Consider the following 16,477-nt stretch of genomic DNA (forward strand, 5'->3'; position numbering starts at 1 on the left):
AACGGAAGCGTGCTAGGATGGGGCATCTAGGCATGTGAGGAAGAGCATGGGTGTGACCTGGTCTCCAGACAACAGGAACCTGGAACGCATGCCACCAGGAATATTGCTGTCACACTTCTGCTTCTCTCCTACCATAGACCAGCTTCCCCTGTGGCAGGAAATGGCCTCTAACAGATCTGCGCGTGGGACTGACATTCCTCGCCTCCCACCAGCAGAGAGGAGCAGCTCGGACTGGATCTCACAGGCCTGGCTTGGGACAGATGTCTGCCCCTGGCCAACTAGTGGGTAGAAGTCCAGCCCCTGCTTGGCCCAGCCTGCCAGGCGCCCATCCTTGGGCCAGAAGGTGCGCTGCAGGCTGCAGCCTAGACGGGAAGGGAAAAGGGAGCGAGCCAGGCAGACCCCCGAGGTCGACCCCAGCAGAGCAGCGGCTTGCCAGCTGCCGCAGTCAAGAAGGCACTGTCCTCAGGTCAGTTGAGCAGACGTTTATTGGGCACCTGAGTGCAAGGCACTGGACTAGGTGCCACGAGAAATACAAAGTGAACACATACGGTGCCTGCCCACAAGGAGCTCACAGTCTGGAACGGGAGGTGACACAGTACACGTCAGCCGCAGGGTCACAGAACACGGCGGGGCCAGGGTACAGCGTGGCCCCAGGGCTGGGCCTCTGAAGGGAGGAGCCGTTTGGGAGAAGGGGCGTTTCTAGCAGAGAACACAGAGGCAGGAGCCCACAGGTGACCAAGAACACACGAGTGGCTGCAGGGAGCGTGGGGGTAGGGCTGTACAAGTGGACAGTCAGGGGTGGCCTGGAGGTGACCGCCAAGGATCCCGTGCTCGGGACATCTGAACTCGATGACCTGGCCCAGGGCCACTGAAGACCACTGGGTAAGAAAAGGGGACCAGACGTGTTCCTGGAAGATGGTTCTAGCAGTGCCAGAGTCCAGGATGGAGGGGGCAGCTGAGTGCGCCGACTCGTCAAGGGCTGTTGCCCTCATGGAGGTCACGAGGGATGACCGGTGGGCAAATGGCAAGGAAGGGGCAGGGGTGGACGAGGGGAGCTGCGGCCAGTGGGCGGGAGAAGACAGGAGGAAGATGCAGGCGGGGGTGTGGGGCTGTCCCCGGGCTTCCGGGTGAGCTAGAAACGCAGCCTGAGGGGCAGCGTGGCGGCCCCTCGGGGTGAGTGGTGTCTCAGAACGTGGTCCGGAGCCTGCAGATTCCCAGGCTTTGCTCCAGGGCTACTGAAGCACCATCCCGCAGTGGCGCCCGGCAATCTGCGTTTTTAGTAAGAGCCGCCCTCCCCACCAGGAGGCCCATAGCTGGTCCAAAGTGTGAGAACCCCGTCCAGAAAGGAAGGTGTCAAGGAATGGCCTTGGGGTACCAGGAGGAGAAGGAATGAAGACCATTTAGGAGGGAGATCTCAGCAATCTCAGAAAACAGGGAAAACAGGTCAACGACATGAAACGCCATGCTCACTGGGGATGGACGCTAAGGACCCGGGGTGTCAATGACTAGACGACGTCCACGCTGCAGTGGAGGCCAAATCTGCACCCCAAGGAGTGACGGAAACGAGCAACGAACGGACATGATACTTGGAGGAAATCAGGTGATTTCAGTCTAAAGGATCTGAAATACTCAGGGAATGAGGAGGTAGATAATGAAGAAATGACTGAGCAAACTAGTTAGGAGAGGAGAGGAGCCCTGACCCAGGAAGGAAGGAAGGGAGGGAGGGAGGGAGGGAGGGAGGGAGGGAGGGAGGAAAGAAGGAAAGAAAGAAAGAAGCCCAAGACATGGACTTACTGGTGGAGACGAGCAAGTGGAAGAGATTCCCACAGGAAGGCCCCCCCTTGCAGGCGTGTGGGGAGCAGGCTGGTCTGAGGTGAGGCAGAGGGCCTGTGGGTTGGGAGGTGCTAAGAGCACCACGGAGGGCATGGTTCCCACGCGTGGGCTGTTTGCCACAAGTGCCACAATATGCTAAAGTAAGCAAGACTCCATCCGTCCTCTCACTGATAGCAAAGGCAGCAATAGGCCTGGGTCCACAGTGACACAGCCACGCCACAGGCAAGCCAGCCAGACGACACTGAGCTGTCATCCGGGATGGCGGAGGCCTTCCTGACCAGGTTGCAAACTCAGGCTACCTGACATAACGGCCAAACGAGTCTCCCAGAGGCGGCGGCCTGGGGCCCGGGAAGCCACCGGTATCACATCACCACCTCTTAGTTTTCAAACCTGGACAACCTCCGCAGAAGGAGGGGGGCAGCCGCCTACACAGGGCTGCAGGACACAGAGCGCGTGCGCATGGCAGCCGAGGGGGCTGTGCTGCTGACACTCCCAAGGTGGCTGAGAAATCTGCCCCGAAGGCAGACCCTGGAGGAGCGTTTAGGCAGCACCCACACTGCGCCTAGTGCTAAGCGGAGGCTAAGAACAGGGAATGACGCTCTTTCAATGGCAGGAACATCGAGGTTTTCAATATTAAAGTTAACTAGATGAATTTCAGAAAAACCTGTGAATCATGTTTCATATTATAATTTATCAAGGTGAGTAATGCTTTTCTGTACGCCTCCCACTTAGTCTTCTGCATTCTTCATCCCCACAGAGAAAGAGGACAGGGGCAGGGAGAGATCTCACAAATACGAAGAGGCTCACACACTCCAAAGGTCAAGTAACTTCAAGAGCCTAGAAAGCTCCCAACCCCTGGGCCTCGCCAGGTCCCTGGGCCGAGCCAGCTCTACCTGGCATCAGCGGAGGCTCAGCCCCCTTCCAGGAAGACCTGTGGCTAAGTCTTGGAATAAAGGCACGCCGCCTGGGTCCTTCTCTGAAACAGAAGAGAGCGACTGGATTGGCAAGGCTGCCGGACCTAACCCGGGCCCAGAAGGTCAGTCACGGCGCAGCCCTGGCCCTGGCAAGTCTGCTGTGCTTTTCAGTGTCACCGGTTCTGAGGCCGAGGCACAGGGCTGTGACTGGCGTCACTTCCTGGCCCACCTCAAGTCTTCTACCTCCATGTCCACAGCTGGGTGACTCAGGCAAGCTGCCCGAAAGCGACTGCTGACAACCAGCTGCACGTCAGGATGTATCCTGAAGGACCCAAGAGAAAACACGGTGGAGCAGAAGGCCAGCCACCTGGAGACTCTGGGTTCGTCCCCGGGGGGTGCAGGTACCACCCAGCTCTGCTCACGGCACACAAAGTCCCCTCAGCGCTGGTTTCGGGGGACCGGGAGAGACGGGATCCACAGAGCAGACGGGCTGCCCGTGAGCAGCCTGGGGAGAGAACGGATATAAAATACAAAGCCCTTTGAAGGTCCAGAGAACAGTAAAGATGTTAAGAATTAATTGCCCAGGAAAAGAACTTCACTGACACAGAATTTGGGCAACACTGAAAACACAATACTAAGATATCAATTCGGAAAGGCTCACAGGAAGGGCAGCTTAGGAGGACACTAGAGACAAACGCAGGAAAAATAAATACAGGGCCCTGGGCCCCCACGGAAGCTACTAATGCTAGTTATTGGCTTGGGTCATTTTGAAAATAGAAAACCGTTTTTTGGCAAAGCTGCACGAACTTCACATGGGGCGCCCCCCATGGTTGTGGACACACAACTACCGTAATAATGGGGCTGGGTAAACTCCCCCAACCCCGCTATTATCTTCAGAGGAAGCTGTGCCTCCTAGAGTCAGGTCAGGAAGGAGGTCTCAGCCTGGCGAAGGAGTTGGAGCACTAGACGAGGAGTCTGCTCCCCCGCAGCCACCACACGGCGGGCACTGAGCGCCGGCCCCCCCTTTGTGGGTGGCAGGGGGAGAAGGGTGGTGCTGCATGAGCTCTGAAGTCTTTTCCAGCCCTGCTGGTCTGGAGTCTAACTTTGCCCTGGTCATTGAGGGCTAGGCACAAGGTGCCATCTAGTGGCACCCCTCGTCTACTCTCACTAATGGCTCCAAAGAAAGACCCCACAGGAACAAACCCAAATTCCAGGGGGGAGGGCGGGGGAGGGGGGGGTGCACACTTCATGTTAGTGGGTGTGACATAGTCATCTCAAGAAAATATACTTTAAGAGGTCTTGCTTTCCCTAAGAAAGCAACTCTTTTTTTTTATTTAGAAAGGCTAATTATATCCATTTGTCAATATTTTTAGCTTTAAGGAAAATAGTTTAAAAAACATAAAAATGTAAATACACGTAAGAGTAACTGCTATTAAACAGTTCTGAACAGGCAGAAAAATGTACTTTCCTTTTAGAGAAAATGTTCACTCTGTAATAGCAGCATAATTTATATATAGAAAAAAGCTGGCTTTGAAAACCCAGGTCTTTATACACAAAACACCTGTTTGTTTTATATATACACAACACAGCATCGTCTCCACTGGGAAGTGGGTTTCTTCACATTTTGTCACCCCCGCTGTCACGCGGGCCCTGGCTCGAGTGTGAGCTGCAGCCGAGCTCAGCACCATCAATCCAACACCATGGCGGAGAGCGCGTTCAGGTCTTTCATGTACGGGTGGGCCCCCAGGATCTGGTCGATTTTCAGTCTCTGCTCTGAGTCTGGGAAGATCTTCAGGAGGGCTTCCCTCAGCTCGCTGGTCTCAGCCGACGACCTCTGGGCGGGCATGGGCAGGCTCTGCAGAAGCGGGAAGCGGGGCTGCTGAGGAAGCCAGTGGCCGGGTGGGGGGCCCTGCACCCGGGCTGCAGGCTGGTGGCTGGTGCTGGCTGCCTGGGCGCCAGGGCCTCTGAAGCCGGGCTCAAACATGCCCACGTTGGGCAGAGCGTTGAGGAGGGGCTGCATGTCTCTGTGGACGGAAGCAAGTCCTGGTGAGCGGGGTTACAAGACAGACACAAACCCTGGAGAAGGCCCGCAGCCGACCGCAAGGCTCAAGTCGTTCGGCTTCCGCAGGCAGGAGGTATGGCTGCGGCCCAGGTGGGGATGGCACACACACCACGCCCAGGCTCGGCGGGACTGGGAATGACAGCTCTGCACGAGCCACTCCGCTCCCAGGCCTGCTGGCCGCCAAGAGGATCATCCCCTTCCAGCTGTCTGGCTATGAACCAGGCTCTACCACGGCCACCTGGGCTTTCCAAAGCTATGGATAACAAGGACCTACTCTCTGGAGATTCTGGTGCTGTGCCTCTGAAAAAGGCACCCCTTTGGGCAGACAGACAGCCCCCACTGAAGTCTGGGTGACGTACAGGCACCCACGACCTGTATGCACATGGGTGTGTGAGAGTCTGTGTGTACGGGGTGTCTGTAACCGTTAAAACGCCTCCACTTGACTCTGGCTTGCAGCTGACAAATGGGGCTGGAGGGACACTTCTGCCAACTCCAAAAGCTCAACTAACCTCCAAAGTGAGTCCCTCTGTGAGGGGAGTTCCCACTAACTTCTTAATCAAAGAGTTAACAGCCTTGTTAACCATTAGCTGAGCAGGCAGAACAGACCCTGCGTCCAGGCTGCCCAGGTTGAGGGAGGAGCTGGAGAACTTGCCATCCATCAAATCCGGCCTTAAAGCTAGCCGTAGATTTCAAGTTAAGACGTCTGGAAGAAAAACTGAGATGTACTGACATCCAGCAGGTGATAAAATAGCTGTCATTCTCTGGGGGCAGGCAGAGAAGCAGGACTTCGTCTGTGTAATAAAACCCAAGGGCTCAAAAAGAGAAAGGATTCACAAGCCCAGGGAGCTGGTCTCCTGTGCAGAAGATACCTGTGTGTGAAACCAGCCCCCACGTCCGATTCTGAACCTAGAACCCCCAAAGCATCTCCTTATAAGTGGGAAAGACCTGTTACAAAGTCTTGCTGCCTTAAAAAGCCGGGAGAACCGTGCACTTCCTCTTAGTTCAGATCCCACAGCGACCTAGTGTAAATATCTGCTGGGAAATACACAGAAGTCTAGCCTATTTTAGTTTTTAAAAAGAGAAAAGGATCTGCCAGTCAGTCACACAGAGTACTTTAGTTAACAAAGCCCATTACCTGAGAATTCTGGAAACAAACAACACTAGCAACGTGTCTTAAAAAACAAAACACTCAAATTTCAACAAAGAAAACCTGGTAGTGATTCCTGAACAGTAAATAAATTCACATAAGCACAGACAGCACAGTCAACGCACCACGACTCCGGAAATGAATATAAAAAGATTTCACGCACATGCAGGGATCCTCAGGGGCATTCCTCAGTAAGTGGCTACCAGCAGAAATCTGCTTTCTTTTCAGACCCCCAGAAAAAGTTTGGCTCCCCATCCTCTCTTAGGATGAACACCAAACAGACCACAAACGAAGACTTCGTCTTTTGGGGTGCTTAGTTTCCACATATAACACCAGCACTAAATCTAAGGCTATCTTTAAAAAAAAAAAAAAGCCATTTTTAGGCTTCAGAGATAGCACTAAAGCTCAAAGAACTTAACTGAAACAAACTTGTAAATACAAGATAAGCTGAAAAAGGAAATACCTAAGGAAGACTTCCTTCCGAAGAAATTCTTCCAGTCGAGGTCCACTTCTTCCCAGAGGGTCGTCAGGAACCATAAAAATGTCCCCCACAAAGGTATACTGGAGCAATCTGCAAGAGAATGACGCCCGGTTGGAGAAGCCACGAAGCTCTGATGGCTGCAGAGCTGAGAGGAAGCCTCTCAGAGCAGCCATCCAGTCCCAAAGCCCCCGTCGCCTATAAAATTGTAACACTGCTTAATTGCCTAACGGACAAAAAACACCCCCAAGTTGAACCATGTTCATTTCTCTTTTGGACACAGATAGGGTAGAGTAAGAAACTTTTATCAGTTGTCTGTCACATTTCCTCTCAGGACTTGCAGGCTTTTATCTGGGCTTGAGAAACAGTTCTTCTCTTAACAGGGCTGTTAATATGACTTAAAAAAACCCAGACTTAGAGTCCAATTAGGGCACAACAGGTGCTCAACAAAGATTTACTTTTTGGGTAAGTGTGTCTGACGAGAGATCAATTCTGAGATGTCCTGAATGAAATCAGAGGCCGCAGAGTGAATGACAAGAGGAGTTAGCCGTTAACAGCTGTGGGCCAACCGACAACACAGCACATTCCTGGACGTGCTGTGCTTTGCAACAATGTCGAGGGCCACCAGCCGCCACTGCATCCCTCTTACGCATGACCTTTCAGGATTGTTGCCCCCAAGCAACCAAAGTAGTGAAACCTCTTCCTTACGGCCTGTGTACCCATCCGGCCTGTGTACCCATCCAAGAAATGCCCCTGCTCCACATTTCCCCACCCCACTCCCGATTTGTAGCCAGGGTAAATTCTTTCAAAACAGCTCGTATCTTTCTTCCCCAAATATAATGTATAAAAGCTCCTGTCAAGTCCAGCTGCCTTCGCCATCCAGCCCCGAGGCTGGTGCTAAAACAGCACGCCGCCCCAGGACCTGGTCCTTTTCTGGCTAGCAAACGGCTCAATAAACCCTTTCAGAAAAGCTTTGGGCCTTGACAGTTTTTTGTTTAACATGCCCACTGGCAAACCCACTGAACACAGTCTTTTAAAAAAGGAAAACAATATGATGTATGAAGAAATAAAATCTGAGGTCAGCTGAGTATCATTTATCAAGTCTGGGAAAAATACAAGAAAAAAGTCCAAGAGCTCATGTTTGCTATGCAGACCTCTGCTTCTGCCTCGTTCTGTGGATTCTGAAAGCAATGGGCTGCTGTGCAAACGTGTCTTAAATACATTTAAACCTGCATGTGTAGTAAACAGATAGGTGTCCAATAAATACTGACAATGAGCCCAGGGCACAGATCCAACAGAAACATGTCCGAGGAGATTAATGGCTTGTTAACTATGCCCAAAGGTCAAAGACCAATCCTCAGTTCGGCTTTCAACAGCAGCTTTTTAACAACATATGGGTCAAAATGCATATAGTAATTAACTCTTACCTGAGTATTTACGGCAAAAAACCCACGTTTTCCTAAAACCCTTTAATGATTTAACATCATGTAATTATCAGACAGAGGGCAACTGTGAAACCCCAACAGTGTAAGCAGGTATCTGGTGACACTAGCCACACAGCTGGCCATATGCCCATCTATGTTCTAGATTTCTGGCACATGTGACTCGTCACTGGCACAGACAGACTACTGCTTTTGGGTGCTTGTTAACAAAAAGTTCTAGAAGCCCGTGTTCACTGATCTTAAGGCAGCTAGCACATTCTGAGTATCTTCACAAATAAAAAACTTATAGCACTGAAGGCTAAACTCTTGACTTTGTCATTCTGGATGACATGCAAATAGTTTTCAATATGGATGACTAAACTATGATGTATGATGGTAAATGCTCAAGAAAAGCACCCAAATTAGAAATACCCCCCCCCCCCCGAAATATATATTTGGTCATTCAAATGACCAATACATTATTTCTCACATAGATTTGGTCTTGCCCACAATCCCTGACTCACAGCTCCTAAGACCCCTGGAATTCCCCAATGCAGCGAGTGATTAAAAGTGTCTTGTTATGTTAATGAAGTGATTTTGGGAAGCACCTAAGGATGATGGAACTGGTTGCCAGGAGAACCAACCACATGATTCCAAGGGCCGGAACTTCAATCCCACCCACCCATTTCTGGGAAGGGGAGGGGCTAAAGATTGGATCCATCATCAATGACCAGTGATCTAATCAATCAAGCCTGTGTAACAGAGCCTCCATAAGCCCTGAGAGGATGGGGTTCGCAGAGCTTCTGGGGGTGAACACGGGGGAGAACGGCGCGCCCCTCCCACACACTTGCCTTGTGCATCTCTCCCATCGGACTGTCCCTGAGTTATACCCTTTCACAATAAACCGGTCATCTGTTAATAGTATTAATAACATGTTCTGTGAGCTGCTCTAGCAAATTAACCAAACCCAACGAGGGGGTTGTGGGAACCTCTGATTTACAGCCAGTCAGTCAGAAGTACAGGTAACAGCCTGGACTTGCACTTGGCATTCTGAGTGGAGGGGTCGGTGGAACCTGGTTGGTCAGAAGTACAGGTAAGAGTCGGTGCTGGGGATGGTGTCTGTCTGCATGTGTTTGGGGGGTGAAGGGGTAGGCGGCAGTCTTGCGGGACTAAACCCCTCGCCCATGGAATTTCGGGATAGTGTCAGAACTGAGATGAATTCTTGGACACCCAGCTGGTTTCTAAGAATTGTTTGTTGGTGTTGGGAGGCCCCCACCCCCACATTTGAATTGGATCCAGGAACCCAATTTACCAACAACCTTCGTAGTTCATAGCTGAGTAGAGCAGGGAGGCCCGACGGCGTGCCAAAGTCTCCCTGAGCTTCAGTGCAAGGCCAAGCCAGGCCTTTCCTGCCGCATGGCACAGAGCAGATGGCGCCCTTGCCCCCTGCCGGGAACACGGACCTCTCAGAAGGGACCTGCGGGCACTGCGGCAGCCCACCGCACCCGCTGGCTTGGCTGCTTGGTGTTGGGTCCAGCCACTTACCGAGAGGGGACAACTGTCCTACCGTGTGGGAGCATAGCTTATGAGACTTTGGTTCCCTATACTGCTTTTAGCAGGACAAGGTGAACACAAAACCAACAAAAGCAGAACAAAACCAAACAAAAAACAACAAAAAAACATTTTTGACCAAGGACAAAGAAAATATTACCTTTTTGTAATAATTTCTCTCCAAGAGACTGACTCAGTCACAAATTCTCTGAAGTTATCATTTGTTACAATTATGCCACCAGTTTTGTCCGCTAAGTGTAGCAGAAACCTATGGTGATATAAGAGAAGTTAAAACAGGCAAGCAGGCACTCCTGGCTCACAGAAGCTGTGGTAAGAAAACAAGAGGGTTTTGTCTCCAGAGGAAAATCACCAAAGAATTTAACCAGAATTTAACCAGGGCTGGGAAAGGGCTAAGCCCTTGACAACCAAAGCTTAGTCTGAAATGTTGAATACCTCTGAAATTATCAGTACGATTATAAATAAAGATCTGGTTTTCACACAATCTAATTCTCATTTTTAAAATGATCTCAACCATATTTATACATTTTTCTAGAAAACCTGTATTATCTATCAACAAATAGTGGCAATAGGATAATGCATGCGGACTAGAGCAGAGAATGAGAGATGGATGACATGCCTGTGAAATCACCATTAAGTTTTTTAGCTGTTAAGCTACAGTACTTTGGTTCTAAGATTACCTGCTTGGTACGCTCAGCTCTGCAATTTTTTTATTATCTTATTATTTTATTATTTTTATATTTTTCAAATTTTTATAAAAATTTTGAGTCAGAGGATAAACTGGGAAGCCAGATCTGAACAGACTGAGAAAATGCTTCTAATGTTTGACTTTTTAACTTCATAGGTTCATTTTCTGCTCTGTCTTAAGAGATGTCTAGAAACTGCCATTCTATCTAGCCCAAGTGAGAGAGTCACTCAAATGCAAGTTACGAAAGCTACAAGGTGATATTCACTGCTGGAGGTTATTTATGTTCAAACCCTCTTCATGACATTCGGGAGGAGAATGTGAGTTTTCTCCCTCAGACAAGATGACCACATCTGTCTAAGACAAATATAATGAAACAATAAAATAAGGTAATCACTGGAATTAAAGCTGCAAACAACTGCTTATATTAGCACTACTGAGTATTTAAAGGGGGTTATAAAAACAAGAAGCCTCATTAGTTTCAGAGATCTTAGGAAATCTTAGTGAATATGATTTAGTATTAATGAACATTTCACCAATGACTTCTAACTGGCATGAATTGTAAGTGGTGAGGTTTACTCAGAGGCCCTAAGAAAATGCCTGTGCTATGGTCAGCACATACATCCGTGTCGCTGACAGCCCAGGGAGCCATACGGATTCGGCAGAAGCTTAGGGTGAATGCTTGCACATGCATTTAAATTCTGCTGGGACGAGAACAAAGCTGCAGGGTTATGGGACCTGAAGGTCCAGGAGACCGGCAGTCCACACTGCCTTTCTAGCTGAGAACTCAGGGCCCCCCAGGGTCAGAGCTACCGCAAGAGGTGCCCCTCTCCAGGGCCCTGTCCCCCACGCCCCTGCCCCACCGCTCTGCTCCCTCTGCTTCCCCTCAGTGTGCTGATGAAGGGAAGGTGCTGCTCACGAGAAGGCCCTTTAGACCTTTTGCGGAATCGCCGTCGGCTGTCATCCCAATTCCCCTTTGCCCTGCCAAGCCCCCCTTTCCACCTCTCATCCATCTGACTGTCATTCACTAGCTTGGGTTACAAGCAGAACACTCTTCAATGTGGGGAGCATTCTGGTGGAATAGCGAGGCCACACCACTAGAGGGCTGTCAGGGCCACAGGCAAACAAAGGGTGAGCGCAGGAGAGAAGGACCAGCAGCCACCACTTAGGTTCCTGCAGGTACCAGCAGGCCGCTGCCACTCACTGCACCGCACAAGAGGGGCTGGGAAACCAAGTTAATGACACTGGCCATGCCTGGAGCCCTCTCTTATTCCACCACAGCACCTCCTCACCCCCCAATGACTTCTCTGTGTGCCTTCTCTAGATCGCAAACTCCTTAGGGAGGAAGTGTGTCTGAGTGGCGTGTCCCAGGACTCAGCGGGTACTCAGTAAAGCTTTTAGAAAACAATTTAAGGTGCAGATTGAAGCCTGCTGTCTCATGTGCCTTCTGAGCAACATGGCAACCCCAAAACTGCAGCTTATTCCACACGGTCAGCTGAGAGCATCTCCCATCATGTGGAGGAAATACTTCGGGCCCAGGTGCTATGACCACAGGCTAAATCACTGGCCGAAAATAACCAGGAGGAAGGAGGTAGATGTTTGAAGATCACTCGAGACTGCCAGAGAGACCAGAATATCAAAACTCTCAACCTTCTGAATCGACCAAGTCCAGTAAGAATGAGGGCCCAGACACAGGAACCTGCTGGGTGGAGCAGGTGGTTGGCTCCTCTCCACCCCGCACCCGCCTGAGAAAGGAAAGTGGCCTTTCATACCTGTCGTCATGAGAAGCAATTCTCTCTCCAAAGACCATCCGAGCAGGAGTTAAAGATAATATTCCGAGCTCCTGGAGCTGGGTTAAGAAGTGCTGTTCTGTTCATGGAATAAGTTGAATATATATTCAGAAAAAGGCTATCTTCCCAGATGTTTAAATAAATGAAAGTACCCCCAAATGTTTCACTAGGAGAGCTGTGGGAAAACTGCTTTTTCTACTGACTCAGGAAGACTCAATTTTATTAACTCACTGGGAAGGGGGAAAAATAAATAAAATCAAGACATATACAAAGGCCAGTGAAATATTAAAAACTCACTTTAGCAACTTTTTTGAACATAAGAAAGTTCAACTCATTTGCTTCTTAAATTTACAAACCTACATGTAATGAATCCTACTATCAAGCCCTTTTTCACGGCCACACTGTAAGCAGTAGAGGAAAACGTCCCAGAGAGGGGGTGGGGGTGGGAACAGGGGTAGGAACAGGGAAGAGTGGGCGGAGGCCATCGGAGGGACGGGCTGTGCTGCCCTACTCCCCAGAAAGGCCCGCTGTCCTGCCACCATCCATCTCCCTCTAGTTGGCATCCTACCCAGCCTCTGTTATCTGCACAAATATTTACTGACTTTCATGGGAATGCATCGCAACAGGAGAAAGGGAGGGCCAGAGCCACATTTTAGGAAACCAATAATGGGCAAAAACGAAGCTAAAAGCTCAGGGTCTGAGGTTCCTACCCTTGAACCCACTACCTCGATCCTCACCACTGAATGAAGCTGAAACACCCAAACACAGTGTTTTATTGTCCTAGAAATGCACGTACCTGGGCATACAAGACTCTTCCAGGGACCCTACTGCAAAAATAACTACAAAACGAGGGGATCCAACTCCTTCCTCAAGTACCCTGTTAGGACAAATACGTTCTCCAAAATGAGGGAAGTTTGGATACGCAGGAAACGTGTGGTTTTTACCATTCCCACCTCATCAATGCCTGAGTCTTACTTCCCGTTCAGCGTGTTGGGGAAATCCTGTCCTCCCATCCTCCTTTGTATTTCTAGGTCCTTCAGCTACTCTGTGTGAAGCTGCCTAAAACAGCCCTTTCACTGGCCTTCCTACTATGACCTGAGAAACAAACCTCAAGTTTCTCTGGAACATTTCATGATTCATCGTATGTTCAAGCCTTTTGTGTGTGGCCTGTAGGTCAGCCATGCAGTACCACAGGGTTAACAGAAAGAACTTATATTAAGTTATTAAGCAGACCGTTAAAAAGGCATTCTATTTGAGGGTTCCAAATTTATCAAGTGACCATTTTCAAAAATAATATTTAAAGAGGCAGAAACCCAGCCTAATGGAAAAACAAAAGGTCAAAAGGTTTTTTTAAAAAAGACATTTAATCTACTTTTTAAAAAGTCAAAGAAAGTTTTTGTGATATATAATAAACTCCAATATAACTTTTTATATAAACAGCTGTGTTAACTTTCCATCCTTCCCCTGGGTATTTCTTAGGCCGTAATACTCTGTGCAGCCCATTTTTTACTGGGTGCAACAGACTTACAATTTTGTTTTTAAAGCTGCTGCCACATGGCAGTGTGTGTGGTAATTATAAGCCAACTCATTAAACATCTGATTAGAATCCTGGAAAAATCAGTTGGCCTCACCTGTGACATTAGGATCACGCCGTGTTCTCCATTGTGGGACAAATACAGTAATGTTTCTGTTCCCAAGCTTCCAGAAATACTCCACTGCAATTGCGATTCCACGGCAAGAAAAGAACTTTTTCAGACCATGGCTGTAAGAAATAAGTAAAGCTGATTTCAGTTTCAAGTGTTAAGTTTCACCATGAAAAGGTGAAAAGGTAAAATCCATTCAGAACAAAAACAATTAGATCAAAATTCTCTCTCCTACTTTTTCACATTTGGGGGCATTAGGTTGCAGTTTGCTGCTCTGGGGCCAAGACAGAACCCTGTGTAGAAGATAGGATTCTTAGGAGCACTGGGATTTATGAATCTCCGTGTCTTTTGTTTAGCTGGTTGCATTGTGTGCTATCGTGGTAGGAGGCAGTCCGGGCTTCCCGGTATTACTTGTTTCTTGGACTTTTCATTTTTGGGTTCGTAGATGAGGAGCCTGCTCTAAAGAATCCTGCCTGGTCACTGGCCTCCAAGAGTCTGCCGTGATTTTATGAAGACACTTGTGGCTGAAGCGGAAGTAGCTGCGATCATGACTTCCGTAAGGCGTCCTCACCAGCAGGGCTTCCAAAGACTGTGGGCTGCCTCGGGCTCCAGGAGGCCCCTCCCCTTGCTGGGGACATGCAAAGCACACTCAGTTTGTAGCTTCCAGAAAACAAGTGGAGGGCAAGCCTCAAACAGAAGCACCTGGGGGCATGGCAGCTAACTTGATGAAGGCAGGGGAAAGGAGCCCAACAAGGGGCAGGAGACCATGAGCTGCAGCTTTTTCTGTGAATGGCCAGACAGGCTTTCTAGGCCCGACGGTCTCGGCTGTACCTCAGCTCTGCCAACTGGACATGAATGAGCGTGGCTGGAGTCCGTATTTACAACAACAGGTGGTGCCAGATTTGGTCACTGGTTTACGACCCCTGCTACAGAGAATGAAAAATGACCCCACCCAAAAATCCGATTAACATATTTCAAAAGCAATGAGAAAAAGTATTTAAATTTTATTTTCCAGCAGTTAAGTAAGAATGGAGGTTGAAAAAGTGGTTTTTAAAACTTTGAAATTTTGCAAGTGGTAATCCTTGTCTACCAATGAGTATTAGAAAAGAAAGAAAATCAAAACTCCAAAGCGTGATGCGACGGTTTATGCGATGAATACAGCATCCTCGCCGCTTCAGCGATCACCGATATATTAATGACATTAAAGCCTGTGCCTTCTGTCCACCTTCTCTCCATGCCTCGTGTCTCCACGTCCAAACCACACGGTGGGCACGTCCTTCACTTGGAAGACCTGCAACCTCAGGTACAAAGTCAAGACCGTGTTTCCCTGAAGGTAAGACCTAACCGGAAAACACGCCCCAACATGTTTCAGGAGGACATCCACTGAACATAAGCCCTAATGTGTCTTTTGGAGCAAAAATTAATATATAAGACCTGGTCTTATTTTTGGGGAAACACAGTAGCAGACGCTCCTAAATCCCACGCACCACGAAAGCTCCAGTTAGACTGATCCTAAAATGCAGCCACGGGGCCTGATCCCACTTGGCCCCTCAACAGCACTGTCCTTATGGACAGACCCCTCGTCTGGCATTGAGGTCTCGCCAGGAGGGGTCTGGCGCCGGCGTGTCACCACAATGGGTGTCGCCCAGGTGGTCTCCCAGTGCTCCGAGCCTCTCCTTTACGTGCACTCTCTTACCCTCCCCGCTCCTTCCTCAAATCCCTCCGGACTCAGTGCCAGCCTCTCTTGCCTGCTCTCCAGACACAGGCCCTCCACCAGCCCTCTTCCTTCCCCGTAATTTCTGTCCTGCACTGTGCGCCAGCATCACAGAACTCAGGAGACGAATGCACTTAGATTCCCATGAGATCAACGCCACTGAACACCTGATGAGGCGGCGTGACCTGCCCGGGTGGCACCGTCGGAGGGTGGGTGAGCAGGCATCCGCCCCGGGCCTCCGCACTCCTGGCCAGCGCCCTTCCCGCGACTCCGGTGGCACTGTCCCCAATACACCTACGTTCTCACAGAACAGGACTGGGCTGAAAGCGCAGCGAACGCCTAAGTAGCATGCAGAAGCGGGAGCAGCTCAAGCCCATTCTTCTCCGTGAAGCACAAATAAGCAAGGACTCAGGCAGCACCACACCCCAGAGAACACATGCAAGTAAACACGCCCATTCTTGATGAAGAAACTCAGTAGTGGTTCATCGGAAAGCATCCAAAATATGACAAGAATGTAGCAGTATGACATTTGTTACCCCCCAAAAAAACAAAGAACGAAAAGCTGGCATTAGTTTGTGCAGAGAGGGGTGTCTTTTTTAATCTTTAAAAAGAATAAATGATTCTAATTGCTTAACAGCTAGGACAGGCCTAGAATTAACACGACAACCACAGCCCAAAGAAAATACAATTTATATGTGTCCCTTGGTTCTTAGAAAACCAAGGGGTGCATGTAAGTCCTGGAGAGAATAACACTTGAGAGAATCGCACTAAAAAGGTTTGTAAAGTGCCTCCTTAGCTTATTTAGCGGACACAAATGTGTACTAACTTGCTCCTCTCCTGAAATGCTTCTGGGGGTGGCGACAGTAGGATGTGGTGACCCAGTCCCACTCCACTGGTTCACTGAGGAAAAAGGAGGGAAATGCAAGTCGATGAAATTCTACTGTCCTGGACCCCTCACAAGCTTGGAGGGGAAAACATGAGTTTCTAGAAACACTAGCTCTAAGCTAAATTCCAAAATGTCATCCTCAGTGATACTCTGAAAAATCTCTAGAGTTGTTTTGGGAATAAAAACAGCAGCCCAAAATTCTGATGGAGAACATACAGATTTACCAAGAAAATAAAAGGAATCAAGTGAAGCCAAATTCTTGTCCTCCAAAGAATACAGGGGTCCTGACCCCGTACCCCGACTGCCACATGCTGAGCAGGCAGAAGTGCTTCATC

At 49.3% G+C, this 16,477-nt stretch overlaps 1 protein-coding gene across 1 annotated transcript in view; it reads right to left on the minus strand.

Annotated features, from left to right (window-relative positions):
- Positions 1-462: 462 nt before the first annotated feature.
- The window catches only part of N4BP1 (NEDD4 binding protein 1), a 41,687-nt gene continuing 25,672 nt past the window's right edge, over positions 463-16,477 (minus strand). Inside the window, exons 3-7 of the mRNA XM_081031648.1 lie at positions 13,531-13,661; positions 11,882-11,978; positions 9,567-9,674; positions 6,420-6,527; positions 463-4,771 (exon numbers count right to left, since the gene is read on the minus strand). Of these exons, the coding sequence (XP_080887774.1) occupies positions 4,435-4,771; positions 6,420-6,527; positions 9,567-9,674; positions 11,882-11,978; positions 13,531-13,661 (781 nt within the window). The 3' untranslated portion in view covers positions 463-4,434. The remainder of the gene's footprint in view (positions 4,772-6,419; positions 6,528-9,566; positions 9,675-11,881; positions 11,979-13,530; positions 13,662-16,477) is intronic.

The sequence above is a fragment of the Rhinolophus hipposideros genome, assembly GCF_964194185.1.
Source record: "Rhinolophus hipposideros genome assembly, chromosome: 21".
NCBI lineage: Eukaryota > Metazoa > Chordata > Mammalia > Chiroptera > Rhinolophidae > Rhinolophus > Rhinolophus hipposideros.